At 41.3% G+C, this 15,061-nt stretch overlaps 1 protein-coding gene across 6 annotated transcripts in view; it reads left to right on the forward strand.

The window, feature by feature from the left end:
* Positions 1-15,061, forward strand: part of tln2b (talin 2b) — an 80,727-nt gene that overhangs the window by 41,230 nt on the left and 24,436 nt on the right. For all 6 annotated transcript variants that reach the window (XM_079683216.1, XM_079683213.1, XM_079683217.1 and 3 more), the window contains exons 10-29: positions 2,064-2,219; positions 2,819-2,920; positions 3,025-3,101; positions 4,095-4,278; positions 4,759-4,872; positions 5,261-5,369; positions 5,897-6,105; positions 6,344-6,442; positions 7,002-7,169; positions 7,479-7,773; positions 9,076-9,242; positions 9,966-10,094; positions 11,369-11,482; positions 11,631-11,744; positions 11,869-12,003; positions 12,187-12,315; positions 12,447-12,549; positions 13,353-13,561; positions 13,958-14,077; positions 14,811-15,008. In XM_079683216.1, the coding sequence (XP_079539342.1) occupies positions 2,064-2,219; positions 2,819-2,920; positions 3,025-3,101; positions 4,095-4,278; positions 4,759-4,872; positions 5,261-5,369; positions 5,897-6,105; positions 6,344-6,442; positions 7,002-7,169; positions 7,479-7,773; positions 9,076-9,242; positions 9,966-10,094; positions 11,369-11,482; positions 11,631-11,744; positions 11,869-12,003; positions 12,187-12,315; positions 12,447-12,549; positions 13,353-13,561; positions 13,958-14,077; positions 14,811-15,008 (2,931 nt within the window). The remainder of the gene's footprint in view (positions 1-2,063; positions 2,220-2,818; positions 2,921-3,024; positions 3,102-4,094; positions 4,279-4,758; positions 4,873-5,260; positions 5,370-5,896; positions 6,106-6,343; positions 6,443-7,001; positions 7,170-7,478; positions 7,774-9,075; positions 9,243-9,965; positions 10,095-11,368; positions 11,483-11,630; positions 11,745-11,868; positions 12,004-12,186; positions 12,316-12,446; positions 12,550-13,352; positions 13,562-13,957; positions 14,078-14,810; positions 15,009-15,061) is intronic.

A 15,061-nucleotide genomic window follows, 5' to 3' on the forward strand; every position in this document is an offset into this window, starting at 1 on the left:
TATGGTATGCTAACAAGTTAATTGCATTATATTTTAAAATGCTGCAACATTGCCAAAAAGAAATAAGATAAATAAAGGGACAGAATCAGTCAAAACCTATTTGGAATAGAAAACAAACAATAATGATGTACTGTTCAACTTCCTGGTTCAACTTTTACCTTAAAAATTGATAGATAAACTGTTGGCCTGTTTAGAAGTATGGTATGGTAATCTGGCTCACTTGCCTCTTTGTTCCAGCAAAGTGCAATATTTGGCACATACTGTATCTCAGTATTAACTAATATTACAATTTAACCATAAGTGATACAAATGAAGGCCAAAGGTGTGAAAATGAAACCAACTAATTATTATTAAGCAATATCAGTTTAATGATACATCAGGTTAAAGAAAACATGCACATGGTGCTTCTGTGCTAATGAGTCGAAGCTGTGATTAGAGTGCTGTTCTCATGTACACTGTGCTGTGAAACAGTTATTGAAGCCTGTTGAAAACACCACAATTCCCATTATCACAGCACATCAGAAGCTCGGTGTGGAGGCTTGTGCGTTCAGCAGCACACTCAGTGCTTTAATTACTTGTGACAATACAAATTCTGTTCTGGTTTGGCGGACACACAAGTGGAATTGGAGTGCAGCATGTAAATGGGATGAGGTCGCACCAGTTGGTACTCTCAGAGCTCTCAGACAGCAGCCCATTTGGTTAGGAACTTGCCGGAGAGGGGAAAAAGAGGAAGTGTACAGTTGTCTGATGGGGTCCTAATGGATGATAAATGGAATGTTTGGCCCTGGAGTTAAAGCAGGCTGCAGAGTTCAGAGTATGTTTGTGCGTGTATGGAAGAGTGCGTGTGCATCAACATGTACCAGCACTGTCTGTGTTCAATGAGGAGATGTAGTGATGGAGATTTCAAGACTCTGCTAAATAATTCACTCCAGCTGCACTCTGCTCTCGATGCTAGCAGAAAGCACAGACCTGGCTTTGAGGAGGCACATCTGAGAGTTTATTGTTACCCTCATTTTCTCATCTGTCAATCTTTAATCACTGCAGGTTCTAGGTTCTGGGCTACCCTTCTATTGCTGTTCACTTCACAGCAATGAAATACTGTACATGGGATGTAAATAAGCCTGTGTGTGTGTGTGTGTGTGTGTGTGTGTGTGTGTGTGTGTGTGTGTGTGTGTGTGTGTGTGTGTGTGTGTGTGTGTGTGTGTGTGTGTGTGTGTGTGTGTGTGTGTGTGTGTGTGTGTGTGTGTGTGTGTGTGTGTGTGTGTGTGTGTGTGTGTGTGTGTGTGTGTGTGTGTGTGTGTGTGTGTGTGTGTGTGTGTGTGTGTGAGCCATGCACAATAAAAGGCTTAATCTCCTATTGTGAATTCTGTCCCGAGCAGATGTTCACCATCAATAATCAAGGTGAAACCATTTAAAATAATATAATTCCTCAGCTACCCACTTAAGATTAGAAAATCAAACTTCCTGCTCTTATACAGTTGTGATTATTGTAAAACAATAGAAGTTTTTAATAGACCATTGAATGAAGATATCATGAACAGTGGGATAATGTTATCTGTCCTTGTGTTTAAGAACCCTGAACCTGGAAGCTGATCTACTTATCGGCCTTTGTGCGCTAAAAAAGAAATGATATACAATAGCTGTGAGAATGCATGTATTTTTAACTCACCATCTCTACAAACCTCTAATTTCTGTGTCGTCCTCTGAACCCCTGGAGGGGAGCCAAGTGTGGGTTATGTCTCTGAAGTGAGCTGTAATAGATTTTCAGTGGGCAGAGAGAGAGGACACAGAGCTGTTGGAAGCACCATGCTGGTGTGCTGACAGTGACTAAACCCTGTGGAGACCCTGCTCAATAAAGCAGCCGTTAAACAAGGCCCTACTCTCTTGGGTCATTCCACAGCTGCCCTCCTCCTCCTCCTCCTCCTCCTTTCGGAGCCTTAAGCCACGAACGCAGCATGTGTAATACAGCAGCAACCAGCAGCAACTGTTTTACATCCGCGCCTTGAATGAATCATCTGTGTAGGTGTTGTAAATGTTGTCTGATATTTTTCTCTATCTGACAGGAAAAGATGAAGGGTAAAAATAAGCTTGTCCCGCGGCTGCTGGGGATAACCAAAGAGTCAGTCATGCGAGTGGATGAGAAGACGAAGGATATGGTGCAGGATTGGCCTCTGACAACGGTCAAGAGATGGGCTGCCTCCCCCAAAAGCTTCACGCTGGTACGGTTGGACTCTCTACATCAAGTCTTCTAAATTAGTCCGATTATTCACTTCTAATGCGCATATTCAAATATTCTGTCCACATTGTTAATTACATGGCTGTGCATCACATTAACTATTTTCCCAGTTTTCATTTCCCAATACAAACAGCCTCCTTAAAATTGTTGAAACCTCATTCTCCAATATTGAACATTTCCAGCATGCAGAATTTAACAATAGATGCCCTGGAAAGAATGTGCAGAATTTAAATGTATTATTTATTTGAAAGCTTTTTCAATCTTCCTTACTGACTTTTAGCAACCGTAATATCTGTTTTCCTCCTATATTTGAAAGGAGCACTGCATTTAAAGATGAATAGATTATGCAAAATAAAAATATATATACTCTTAGCCAAAATATATTTGTAATATTCACCCTTGCATTTCAGTAGAAGGCTTTGAAGTGAGCAGTCTTGAAATTCACTCAATTTAATTTTAAATCAGCTCTTTAGAGAGATGAGATGGGCCCTAGAAGCTTATTAGTTATTGAATGTTTTTGCGATGCCAGATGTATGTTAGAATACTGTCCTGAATCTTTGCTGTTTTCAACCAATACCACAGGATTTTGGAGAGTACCAGGAGAGTTACTACTCTGTGCAGACTACAGAGGGAGAGCAGATATCCCAACTTATTGCTGGATACATTGACATCATTCTTAAAAAGGCAAGTAACTAGAAATTCAATGTAGAAAACGTACACCACATATACTTCTCTATACATTCAGCCATCATTGTTAACTGTGATGTCTGTTTTTCTGCTTTCTACAGAAACAAAGTAAGGATCGTTTTGGCATAGAGGGAGATGAGGAAGCAACCATGCTGGAGGAATCAGTGTCCCCTAAGAAGTGAGTAATGCTTGTGTATTATACTGTAGCAAAATATTGACCATTCAGATTCACCAAACACATTCTTGGTATTCTTCATTAATCGAAACCTCACTGTTTAATTATGCATGTAATTAAATTGCCGGCAGCCCAGCAAACTAACCCCAAGAGGGGTACTGTTAGAATTAAATACAAAAACAGCACTTTGAATTTAAAAAAAACATTAACACTGTTCCGATAATCCAGAATACAATTCGCTAAATTACTTCCTCATATTATTTGTGTTTGTTCTAACCAAAACACAAACCCTGCCTCAGGGCAAGGACACACAGTTATCATCTAATTACACAATATAAAGCTGCATCACTCAGATGTTAAGATATCATGCAGGTTAAGATATCACCTCATTGAAAGATGTTTTATTCAATAATATTAATCTCCCAGTTGCATGTCGTCTCTGCTGATTTCTCCCATGAAGCTTAGTAACTGATGATGATGAAGGTACTGCTGATGGATCAGGGCTCTATCACACAGAGCTGGAAATGTGTTGTTGTTGAAAATCCACACGGCTCTTAGTGAAACCACTATCTGGCAGAATGGGGCATCATATTCCTGCTGCTTATGGGCCAATTGACTCATCTTGTGGTTCTCAGCACAAAAACATAATTGCTGCCTCTCAAAACAAGCCATAATTAACCAATGGAGTCAGTAGCATCTGTTGAGCTGGGCAGAAAAACAGACTTTTTTTTGGTTCTTGTACCATATTTTTTCTGACAATGCCTACTCACTGTGAGAACAATTGTTAGTGTGTTAATTGTTTTAATTATAATATTGTAATTTCCATGATTCAAATTAGTAACGGTTGCGCTGTCATATGGGACTACTATCTGCATACAAAGATGCACTCACTAGCAACACAAACGAATACAGTCAACACTAGAACACCTTGACACCTATGTAGATTGAATTATGAAGTTCAACATGCATGCACCTATCTCTTTTTTTCCATATCAGGTCCACCATTTTGCAGCAGCAGTTTAATCGGGTGGGTCGTGTGGAGCATGGCTCAATAGCACTTCCAGGTATAATTAGGTCTGGGTCTATTGGCGGCCCTGACACCTTCAACATGGGAACCATGCCCTCTGCCCAGCAGCAAATCACCACAGGGCAGATGCACAGAGGACACATGCCCCCGCTGGTGAGTGAGAGCACTTACACTTTCATGCAAACATGGTGTCCTCGATAAATGTCATAGTTCCTCTTTATCACCAGATTTTGAAATGAAATGGTGGCACCCAAACCTTTGTTTCCGATCTGTGTCATTTGAAAAATGCGTGTAAACAAAAAAAATGGAATGAGGAAATGATGCATCAATGCTCAATCGAGTACGTTTTATATTATAATATCAGCATACTGTGTCAAGGTACATTATGAAACATAATTTAAATATTATCTGCACATTCAAAATAATGCTTATGGTCCCTGCTGTCAACAATGAAGCACAATGAACAATACAAAGAGGCTGTGAGAGAGAAATACAAGGACATGTTCTCATATTCACACTAAACGCCCATCTGTCTCTGTTTATAGACATGAGATTGAAAGAAACAATAGATATTATGTATTTAAATTGCTTTTGTCATTTTCATACTCTGTCTCTATTGTTTGTTGTTTTCAGAGTCTGGCCCAACAGGCCTTGATGGGGACCATAAACAGCAGTATGCAGGCTGTGCAGCAGGCTCAGACTGACCTGGGATATGTAGATAATCTGCCTCCACTGGGCCATGACTTGGTAAGTCTTCTCACTTATTAGGAAATATTTTAGAATAGGATGGATAGACGCACTATTAGTCCACATCATTTACTGCAATTCCTTGAGTTTCAATATTCTGACACTCATGAATGTTTGCTTTCTGATATTGTAGCCTCTGGTTTAGCAAAGACAGATTGGATAGAATTAAGCATTTCCATCACATCGAAGTCCATCATATTTCTCAAATATAATTATAACACAGAACTGGCTGTAAATACTGAGGCTGTATATAATGCTTGAGTGTTTCCAAAGCTGTAGGTGTTGTGCAGCACTAGTCCTTTAATCCTGTACGAGAAAGTTTATGTGAACTGAATATCACCCACCGTGATGAAAGCCAATCGCTCTGCTTTTCCTCCTCCACTAAAAGGCGTCCAGGGTTTGGGTTCAGAACAAAGTGGATGAATCCAAACATGAAATCCACTCTCAGGTTGATGCCATCACTGCTGGAACAGCATCTGTGGTCAATCTCACAGCAGGTGAGTGCCCAGGAGAATATTAAACAGCTTCAGCATTCATATATCTCTACACCAGAATGGTGGCTTATGAAGTCTGCGCTGGGCAAAGGAAATTGCTTTTTTATTGAAATATTGTCTTATTTTTACATTACTGCAACCCCAAGGTGTGAATAAATTAAACGGATTCCTTTTTTCTTTTTTGAGTTAAGCCCCCACTGATGATGAGCTTTTAAACAAAAGTGGTTTTCGATTATTTTCTCCTCATAGATATTTCTACTGATAAATAAATGTGGAACTTTTTATCCTTAAGCTCATCGAAACTTGTAATGTCTCTCTCTCTGCTCCTCTTGTTGCTTGGCACAATGCCCGTGAAGTTCCTGCTGGCTTTTTTGTGGGTTTTAATCTGACCTCACCATCTGTTTGGCTGTACTGGTTCCCTGCACTAGCTAATACAACGTTGTTCTTCTTCATGGCCACTTACTTCATCAACATGGATCTCAAATAGGCTCTGATTATGACATTGACACTGAGATGTGTGTCTTTTACAGGTGAGCCCACAGAAACCGACTACACAGCGGTGGGCTGCGCCATCTCCACCATCTCGTCCAACCTCACTGAAATGTCCAAGGGTGTCAAGCTGCTTGCAGCATTAATGGATGATGAGGTGGGCAGTGGACATAAGCTCATGGGGGCTGCTAGGATGCTGGCAGGAGCTGTGTCAGATCTGCTCAGATCTGTTGAGCCTGCAGCCGCTGAGGTGAGACGCCCACTGAGTATTGTACTAACTTGGACTCCATCCTCCATTGAAATCATAGTAGCCACAAAGCCTCAAACAGTGTTTGACTGCATGTTGAATGTTTATCAGGGTCCCGGTGAAGATGAAGGTATTCTGGGATGATTTTTGATCCAGAAGTCTGTTTTAGATAAATCATGTAGGCCTGTGTGAGGACAGGCCAGGCTGGAGGAATAAGTGTGATGATGTCATTCTCCCACAGCCCAGACAGACAGTGCTGACTGCAGCAGGAAGCATCGGACAGGCCAGCGGAGACCTGCTCCGTCACATGGGGGAGGGCGAGACCGACGAGAAGTTCCAGGTTGGACACCACCCACTCACTGTTCCTATGACACTGCCGGCCAAACAGGAAGACACAAAGTCTCAGGCCCCTTTTAAAAATGTCAATACATACTGAAGTTATTAACTCAGACTCTACTATTAGACTTTCACGTTATGTGGATTTTATAACAAAGAAGGAACGTTTTTGGTACAACATTAAACTGTAGTGTCTTAAACAGCCGTTAACACAAAGTTATCTGTAGCCCGAAATATCTACCTCATTCATGATTTTATATTGAAATATATTTACCTGTCAAATACACATATTTTATTTCCCAGATATCTTCTCATAGCCTCAACAACACATGGATACATAATGCTACACAATATTATTTTCTCCCCCTACAACTCATAAACACTCTCTGCCTCTGGCTTATTATTATGTTATTGTCGCACCCCATTTAATTTTTGTATGCATTTGATATCCAGTATTCACACTCAAACAAATTGAGCTAAAACATTTACTCTCCTGGTCCCTTTTCTCACATGTGCATAGCTGTGTAGTGTTTTAGTGAATGACATTGATTAATATGTTGCAGGACACACTGATGAATCTGGCCAAAGCAGTGGCCAATGCAGCTGCTATGTTGGTCCTGAAGGCCAAGAACGTGGCCCAGGTGGCCGAGGACACCATATTGCAGAACCGGGTGATCGCAGCTGCCACCCAGTGTGCCCTGTCCACCTCACAGCTGGTCGCCTGCACCAAGGTACTGATTTAAAATGGATCCTCTCAGTAGCCAAGTAGGTAAAGGATATACCAACATGCAGGAGATCATCCAAAAGGATATATGACCCTGACCATTGCAGCTTTTTACAAAATGTTCCTATGGGGATGTGTAACATTGACCTCTTTGTGTCATATCTTGAAATTGTTTAGACTTTTTTAAATCAGAAGATTTTAAATCACAATTATAAGTTATTATACTTGGTTGTATAAAACAAGAATTACCGCGATATAATCTTTCAAATGTCATACAACTTTTCTGATTCTCTGCTGATGACTGTGTGTGTTGCAGGTGGTGAGTCCAACAATAAGCTCCCCAGTGTGCCAGGAGCAGCTTGTGGAGGCCGGAAAGCTGGTGGACCGCTCAGTGGAAATTTGCGTGAAGGCGTGCCGTTCAGCCAGCGACGACGGCGAGCTGCTGAAGCAGGTCGGGGCCGCGGCCGGCGTGGTGAGCCAGGCCCTCAGCGACCTGCTGCAACACGTCCGACACTACGCTACCTGCGGAGAGCCCATCGGACGCTACGACCAGGCCACAGACACCATCATGAACGTCACAGAAAACATTTTCACTTCTATGGGTGACGCTGGTGAGGACAAAAATAAGTACTAGAGAACGTTGTGGGCGTCAGGAGTTAGTAATGCTTACAATTGAAGTTGTTTAGTGTCTCTCAAGTTTTTACCCACAACAAGGACTGAACAGTAAAAACTAATCAGGTGATATTTAACAACTGCTTTCATTTGACCTGTTCATATTTGTTTTGACTACATATGAGAGCCTTAAATCGTTGTCTGTATTTTTGTTCATGTTAAGAGATCTTAAAGATCCTGTGGAAACATTGTCAAAGCTCAGGCTATTTGTTATGGTTCAGGCGATGAGGCTGAAGAATTTCCAAACCCTGACAATTCTCAAGGGGTTGCTAAACATGTCATCCAAAACCACTACAGAGCTCTCAATCTGGTCTCAATAATCAGTATCAGGCCGGCTTTGAAACCTAAAAGGAAACATATAAATGGGCCATTTTAGGAAGGATAAACCTTTTACCTTCTATAAATATAGATATAAAGAGAGGGAAAAAAGGAAAATATGTTGCAGTAGATTCAGTGATTATACTCCATTCTACTGATAGTGTATTAGTTGATTCTCAAGGCCATTAGATGTAGGTTGTAAAGCACCTTGATGTCTTGTCTTTCACAGACTCCTCTGAGTTATTTCCAGCTTGAGGTGGGTGTTTGGAAAACATAGCTTTTTATAGTGTATCTGTGGGGAGGTGTTTCATGTATCTGAAAGGCTTTGATTTGTGTAAAAGAAGATGACTCACTAGATACCTTCAGCTATACAAGTTCATAAAGGTGAAAGCAATGGTGTGACTAAGCAAGGCTACGACACTCACAGAAATGTAGTGATGCATTGGTTTGGGTGATGGGAAAATATAATATACGATGAGATGAAATTAATTTGTCTGCTGTCAGATGTCCTGTCATTCCGTTTTATACTTAAAATAGCTCTGGTTTGTTAGGTACAGTGCTCACCATCTCTGCACCAATTACATGAAATATGTTCATGTTTTATTCAAGTCACGAGATGAGGCAAAAATATGAATTTCCATGGGTTACTTTATTCCTACAGTCTTAACTCATTATCCAGAAAATAAAATAAATAGACAAAAACAACTCTGACACTTAAACATCCCTTTCAAAAAGATGTGGTTGTCATAATGGATACAAATATACGACAATGTACACAACAAACAGTGCTCGTTGTACAGATGTACAGAGACTCCAAATCAGATTTCCCGCACAAACCTATTTTCAGCTGTACTATCAGTTTGCGTGGGGCATCTGCCTTTACAGTATGTATGTGCTTACTTACTGTCTGTATATGTGAACAGGTGAGATGGTGCGCCAGGCCAGGGTGTTAGCCCAGGCCACCTCTGACCTGGTCAATGCCATGAGATCTGACGCAGAGGCAGAAGTAGATGTCGACAACTCCAAGAAACTGCTGGCTGCAGCGAAACTGCTGGCCGATGCCACAGCTCGTATGGTGGAGGCAGCTAAGGTAAGAGCTTAAGATGTTCAATCTCACAATGTCATGTAACAAATATGATTTATTATTTGCTCAAGCGTTGAATTAGTATTGTTACGTTTTTATAAAAACCTCAATTAAATACCCTTATCTTATTTGTTTCTGAGAATATGACATTACTTTAGTAATCAAGCACCTTATTCCAAAGGAATATAACAGACTTAGATCATTAGTCAGTTTGATCCACAGCTGGTAATTCTGTGAATATTATATGGTCTTCTTACATTTCTAACGTCAAACTGAATGAGTGCAGGATCAGCTGAACTTAATTTGATGGAATACACATTTTGGTATCACTGTATGCACTAACTAACAGTATCATGTCAATATAAATAAAGGGTACAGCATCAGCAGCTTTTAATAATCTGTTGGCACTGTCGAGCAGGACACTATCAATTTAAAAATACCCAGGCAACTGAAAACGCTGCCTATATGGCACATTAGCTGTTTCTGATCTGTGACACATTAATAACCACATCACTGTCATTATCAAAGAGGAAGTGGGAATCTGGCACTGACTGTTTCCTTGGAAACTGCCAGCAAGGAGACAGAGCTAAATCCATTATTTGCATCTATTGCACAACGAGTGTAACCACAGTTGTTAAACTTTCCTGGCTAAAGTCTGAATAGCTATTGTTATATACTGTATCTGTGTGTCACCGACATGTGTGTTTGTGTGTGCTTGTGTGCTCTCAGGGGGCGGCTGCTTACCCAGAGAATGAGGATCAGCAGCAGAGGCTTAGAGAAGCAGCGGAGGGGCTCCGCGTAGCCACCAATGCTGCAGCTCAGAACGCGATAAAGAAAAAACTGGTCAATAGGCTGGAGGTGAGAAACTGGAGTCAACATGTTGTCATCTTTGTGGTGTTTGACCTTGAAAACACAACACTCCTCCTTGTTTCTCCCTTTCCCACATTTTTGGAAACCCTTTTAGAATAACGTGGTAGTTGAATAACAAAGCAAAAATAAACAAATGCCCGAAGGAGAATAATAAAATTCCTCAGCCGTCATTTGTAGAAATATGGCCCATTTAGTTTATGGGTCTGTGTTATTTCTCTTCTCACCTGTAGCAGTGGGCTATAAATCCCATTAGTTGTGTGAATAAGCCATCTGAGTGTAAAGATATGCGTTTAGCCCTTGGTGTCAGTTCAGCCCAATGACTACCCCCTCTTAGCTCCAGAGCGCTAAATGTTCAGTTTCCTAGGCACATAAAGTATGCATTACCTAGAGCTGGAATCAGCCTGCTATCAGTCCGCCTCCTTTCCTCTGATGATCACAATAATGGTGTTTACGGCGGCCTCCATGAAGGAAATGAATGAGCCGTTTAAGATCAAAGTGTTATGAATCTGCAGGTGTGTTTGTAGCAATTATCACTGTCACCCCTTAAAACCCAATTAATCTTACTTGTGAGATTGAACATTTTACGCTCTTACCTTAGCTGCCTCCAACATCCTCCTGACTGCTTTTCTGTTTTTGTTTTGTTTTAGTTTTAGTTTTTGTTTGTGTTTTTGTTCTTGTTTTGTTTGTCGACCTGACTCATAATGTGAAGCGTCTTTGGGTCTAGAAAAGCGCTATATAAATCCCATTTATTATTATTATTATTATTATCCTTACACACTGTCATGCATCTGTTGTGCATATGTGCATGCTTTAACTAAAAAGTAAATAAAATACAGAGAGCCTGCAGAAACATAGGTAGAAATGTCCACTCCTACCTTTGTCCAATACGCATTCTCAGTGTTGTTTACTCCTCTCTCAGTATAATGATATCATGTATCCTGGCTCTCTTTCATCCTCCTCGCCTCCTCGCCTCCTCATCCACTCAACAAGCAATGTCTTCTCCCTCTGTTTTCAGTCTTGTCATCACTTCAAAGCTAGTCTTGTGTCTATGCATTAATGTGAGCTTTGTGTTATTTATTTTTGTATGCTGTGCGTTGGTTTCTCTCTTTATACAAAATGGTGGTTTGTGACCCTTTTGATAAGAACAACACTGACTGAGTACAGAACATGACAGCATAATAACACATAAGACAGAGCAATAGGGACTCTCAGGTTCCACTCTCTTACTTATTCATTGAATTCCATGTGTATCTTTTTAACAGATAGCTGCTAAGCAGGCAGCGGCCGCAGCTACTCAGACTATCGCAGCTGCCCAAAATGCTGCTGCTTCCAACAAAAACACAGCCTCACACCAACAGCTAGTGCACAGCTGCAAGGTATGATCATTTTCACTTTATACTGATGTATTCAAAAAGTTCACTTTGAAAAAACAACCGTATAGTGGATTTTTCTGGCTGCACTTTTTTGTATGTAATCGTGATGTTGTGGATGTGAAGAATGTATTGTTGGTGTGTTTCATTGCAGGCAGTAGCAGATACCATTCCCCAGTTGGTGCAGGGAATGAGGAGCAGCCAGTCGCAGCCCGAGGAGCTCGGTGCCCAGCTCACCCTCATCATGGCCAGCCAGAACTTCTTACAGGTGAGACCCTTCCCCAGGAAACAGTCAGCAACTATCAAACCCTCTGTCATCAGATACACACACAGAAACTGCTCATGTAGTGCTTATGAATGTGTTGTTGTTCTTTTCTGTCACCATTGCTCAGCCTGGGAGTAAGATGGTGACGTCTGCAAAGTCAGCAGTTCCCACAGTGGCCAACCAGGCTGCTGCTATGCAACTTGGGCAGTGTGCCAAAAACTTGGCTACTTGCCTGGCCGAGCTCAGGACGGCCACCCTGAAGGTATCTATACTGTCAGAGATAGTCTTCTCACTGATGCAGGAAATGTGTTGCCATCTCTTGTCTGTTGTAGAGCTTTACAACTCATTTAAAGATAGCAGGCCCAGCATACTGTATAGGCTGTCATCCTGTCTGGACTGCATAACAGGCATGTAAGTAAAATGTATATTTGCGGCGTTTTGTAAGGCCCATGAAGCCTGTGGTCCACTGGAGATCGATTCAGCCCTCAAAACTGTACAGACACTGAAGAGCGAGCTTCAAGATGCAAAGATGTCCGTCATCGACAGCCAACTCAAACCTCTTCCTGGGGAGTCGGTCAGTACAACATGTGCTAGGAAGTTCTGTTGAAACATTATACTGTAGAAATCCAACTGTAAGCATACTAACATGATTAGATCACAACTATGAATAACATGGTTTATTTGCGTGTTCTGTTGCTCAAACAGCTGGAGAAGTGTGCTCAGGATTTGGGAAGTACATCTAAGGCTGTGGGCTCCTCCATGGCCCAGCTGCTAACATGTGCTGCACAGGGCAATGAACATTACACAGGTAAGGGAACGGAGATTTTTAAGTAACCACTAAGCTAAATCATGTACGGTACCTTTGTCTTGAGTAGTTACATTGAAAGAATGGAAATGAGACATCCTTTTTTAATAAAATATTTTGTTTATCTTTTTGTTTTCTAAACTGTGACGAGTGGGAGTGGAAGGATAAAGCAGGCATAAAAACATTATGAATCGTTTATTTGTGCCATCATTATTGCTATAAACTGAACCCTTTGAATCCAGCATGGCTTGGCTGATCTGACGTCAATCTGGCCCAACTGTGGGTCTCACGGGACAAGAGATGAAGACAGATAGAGAAAAGCATTTCTATCAATGACTGCTCCCAGGCAGCACTTCATGCTGTGGCCCACAGGGCTGCTCGCTACTCATTAATCTTATTTTCACTAGATTTAACATTCCATCAGCAAATGGCTCCACTTGGCTGGTTAATGCAATTTGATGCAATTTGCTGCTTTTTCTTCTCGGCTCTGTGTATAATAAGTTAAGAGCACCTCCCATGTGGAGCCATATTTATTATATTAGCTCATTTATTAAACAATGAGAGCATTTCAGTAACACAGCTTGTTCTCAGTGTGGTACAGCTAGCCCCTGCCAGCTGATTTGCGCAATGAAATTATAATTATAGTGAAGACAGCAGATACACATACCTCTCAGTTGCTAATGCTTAAACAGGACTGTTAAACTAATGGGAATTCGATTAATGTTTAGTAAAGTGTCAGTTTAGTCTGTTTATCTCTGTCCCTGTGATTGATAATATTCATTATAATTTCATCATGTATTTTGCAGGTGTAGCTGCTAGAGAAACAGCTCAGGCTTTGAGGACGTTGGCTCAGGCAGCCAGAGGTGTAGCAGCTAGCACCAAAGAGCCTCAGGCTGCTGCTGCCATGCTGGACTCTGCCCAGTGTGTCATGGAGGGCTCGGCCATGCTGATCCACGAGTCCCATCAGGCCCTGGTGCACCCGGGGGATGCTGAGAGTCAGCAGAGACTCGCACAGGTATCACAGCTCCCAGTAATGTATAGGGAAACTTATATACCCATCATATTGTTCTTCTCAGGACTCTCCCTCTCCTCTGCTGATTTATAAACATTCTTTCCATAACAATCATCCAGCTCTAAGCGTTGCTATTTTCTCTTTGCTCTGCCTCTCGCCTGTTCCTCTCTCAGGAGTGCCATAGTGAAAATGCTCAATATCCAGCAGCCCTTCAGGGCATAAACATATTGTTTGGCAGCAGCATAAATTAGTGACTAGGATTACTGTGCACCCCGGTTAGCCCAATTTGCATTGGAGAAGTTTTTCCCATATAGATGTGCTCTGGGACTTTGTGTTGTGTAGCACATTGTTAGAGTGAGTAATGGCGGTCCATTGACAGAGCATTGTGCTGTGTTTCAGGTGGCCAAAGCAGTGTCGCACTCCTTGAATAACTGCGTTAATTGCCTGCCAGGCCAGAAGGATGTCGACATGGCCCTCAGGAGCATTGGTGAAGCCAGCAAGAAGCTGCTGGTTGACATGGTGAGTCCCGTCTTTACTTGGGATTTCTTGACATCTACTTTGTATTTACAAAGCATCTGTACTGACACCATCATTATTATACAACCTGAATACTGAATACTTCTTAATGAACGGGAAGCAGGCAACTCTGTCTGTAGATGCTTTTTATGATGATGGTGTGATTGTGACCATATATGTTCACAGTTATTGTTTTTTTAATGTGTTCTGTAACTGTGCTACTGCCTATCTTGGCCGGGATTATCTTGAAAATAATAATAATAATAATAATAATAATACAACTTTATTTATATAGCACTTTTCATACAACACATGCAGCTCAAAGTGCTCTACAAAATGACACATCACAAGTAAAAAATAAACAACAAGAAATTCCCCTCAGATTATTTGTTAAGAACTTTACAGGTACATGCAGCAAAATATAACATTTTAACAGGTTAATAGACACAAGGAGGTTAAATGTATGATAATAAAAATAAAATAAATGATGGTTTCTCTCTGACAGATAAGACACTGAATCGATGCAACGATATAAAATATAAAACCCCATAAAACAAAGTGAACATATAGGTACAACAAAAATACAAAATCGGAAAATTAAAAATGAGATGTTTTATCTGAATGAGACTTTCCCGGTTAAACAAGGGCTTAATAAATACAAAATATCTCAATCTTTGTTCGATTTTTGATAGTCTGTGTTTTACATTAAGCCCTAATTGGTTTCATGTCTTTGAAGCTCCCTCCCTGCAGTAAGGCGCTCCAGGAGGCCCAGAGTGACCTGAACCACACAGCCGCTGAACTCAACCACTCTGCAGGCGAGGTCGTCCACTCCTCTCGGGGAACGAGCGGCCAGCTGGCTGCGGCGTCGGGAAAATTCAGCCAAGACTTTGATGAGTTCCTGGATGCTGGCGTTGAGATGGCAGGACACACCCAGGTAGGTTTCATGATCATACAACCCCCTCCACACCACATGGAAACAGTTCAATG

The sequence above is a fragment of the Notothenia rossii genome, assembly GCF_949606895.1.
Source record: "Notothenia rossii genome assembly, chromosome: 5".
Lineage (NCBI taxonomy): Eukaryota > Metazoa > Chordata > Actinopteri > Perciformes > Nototheniidae > Notothenia > Notothenia rossii.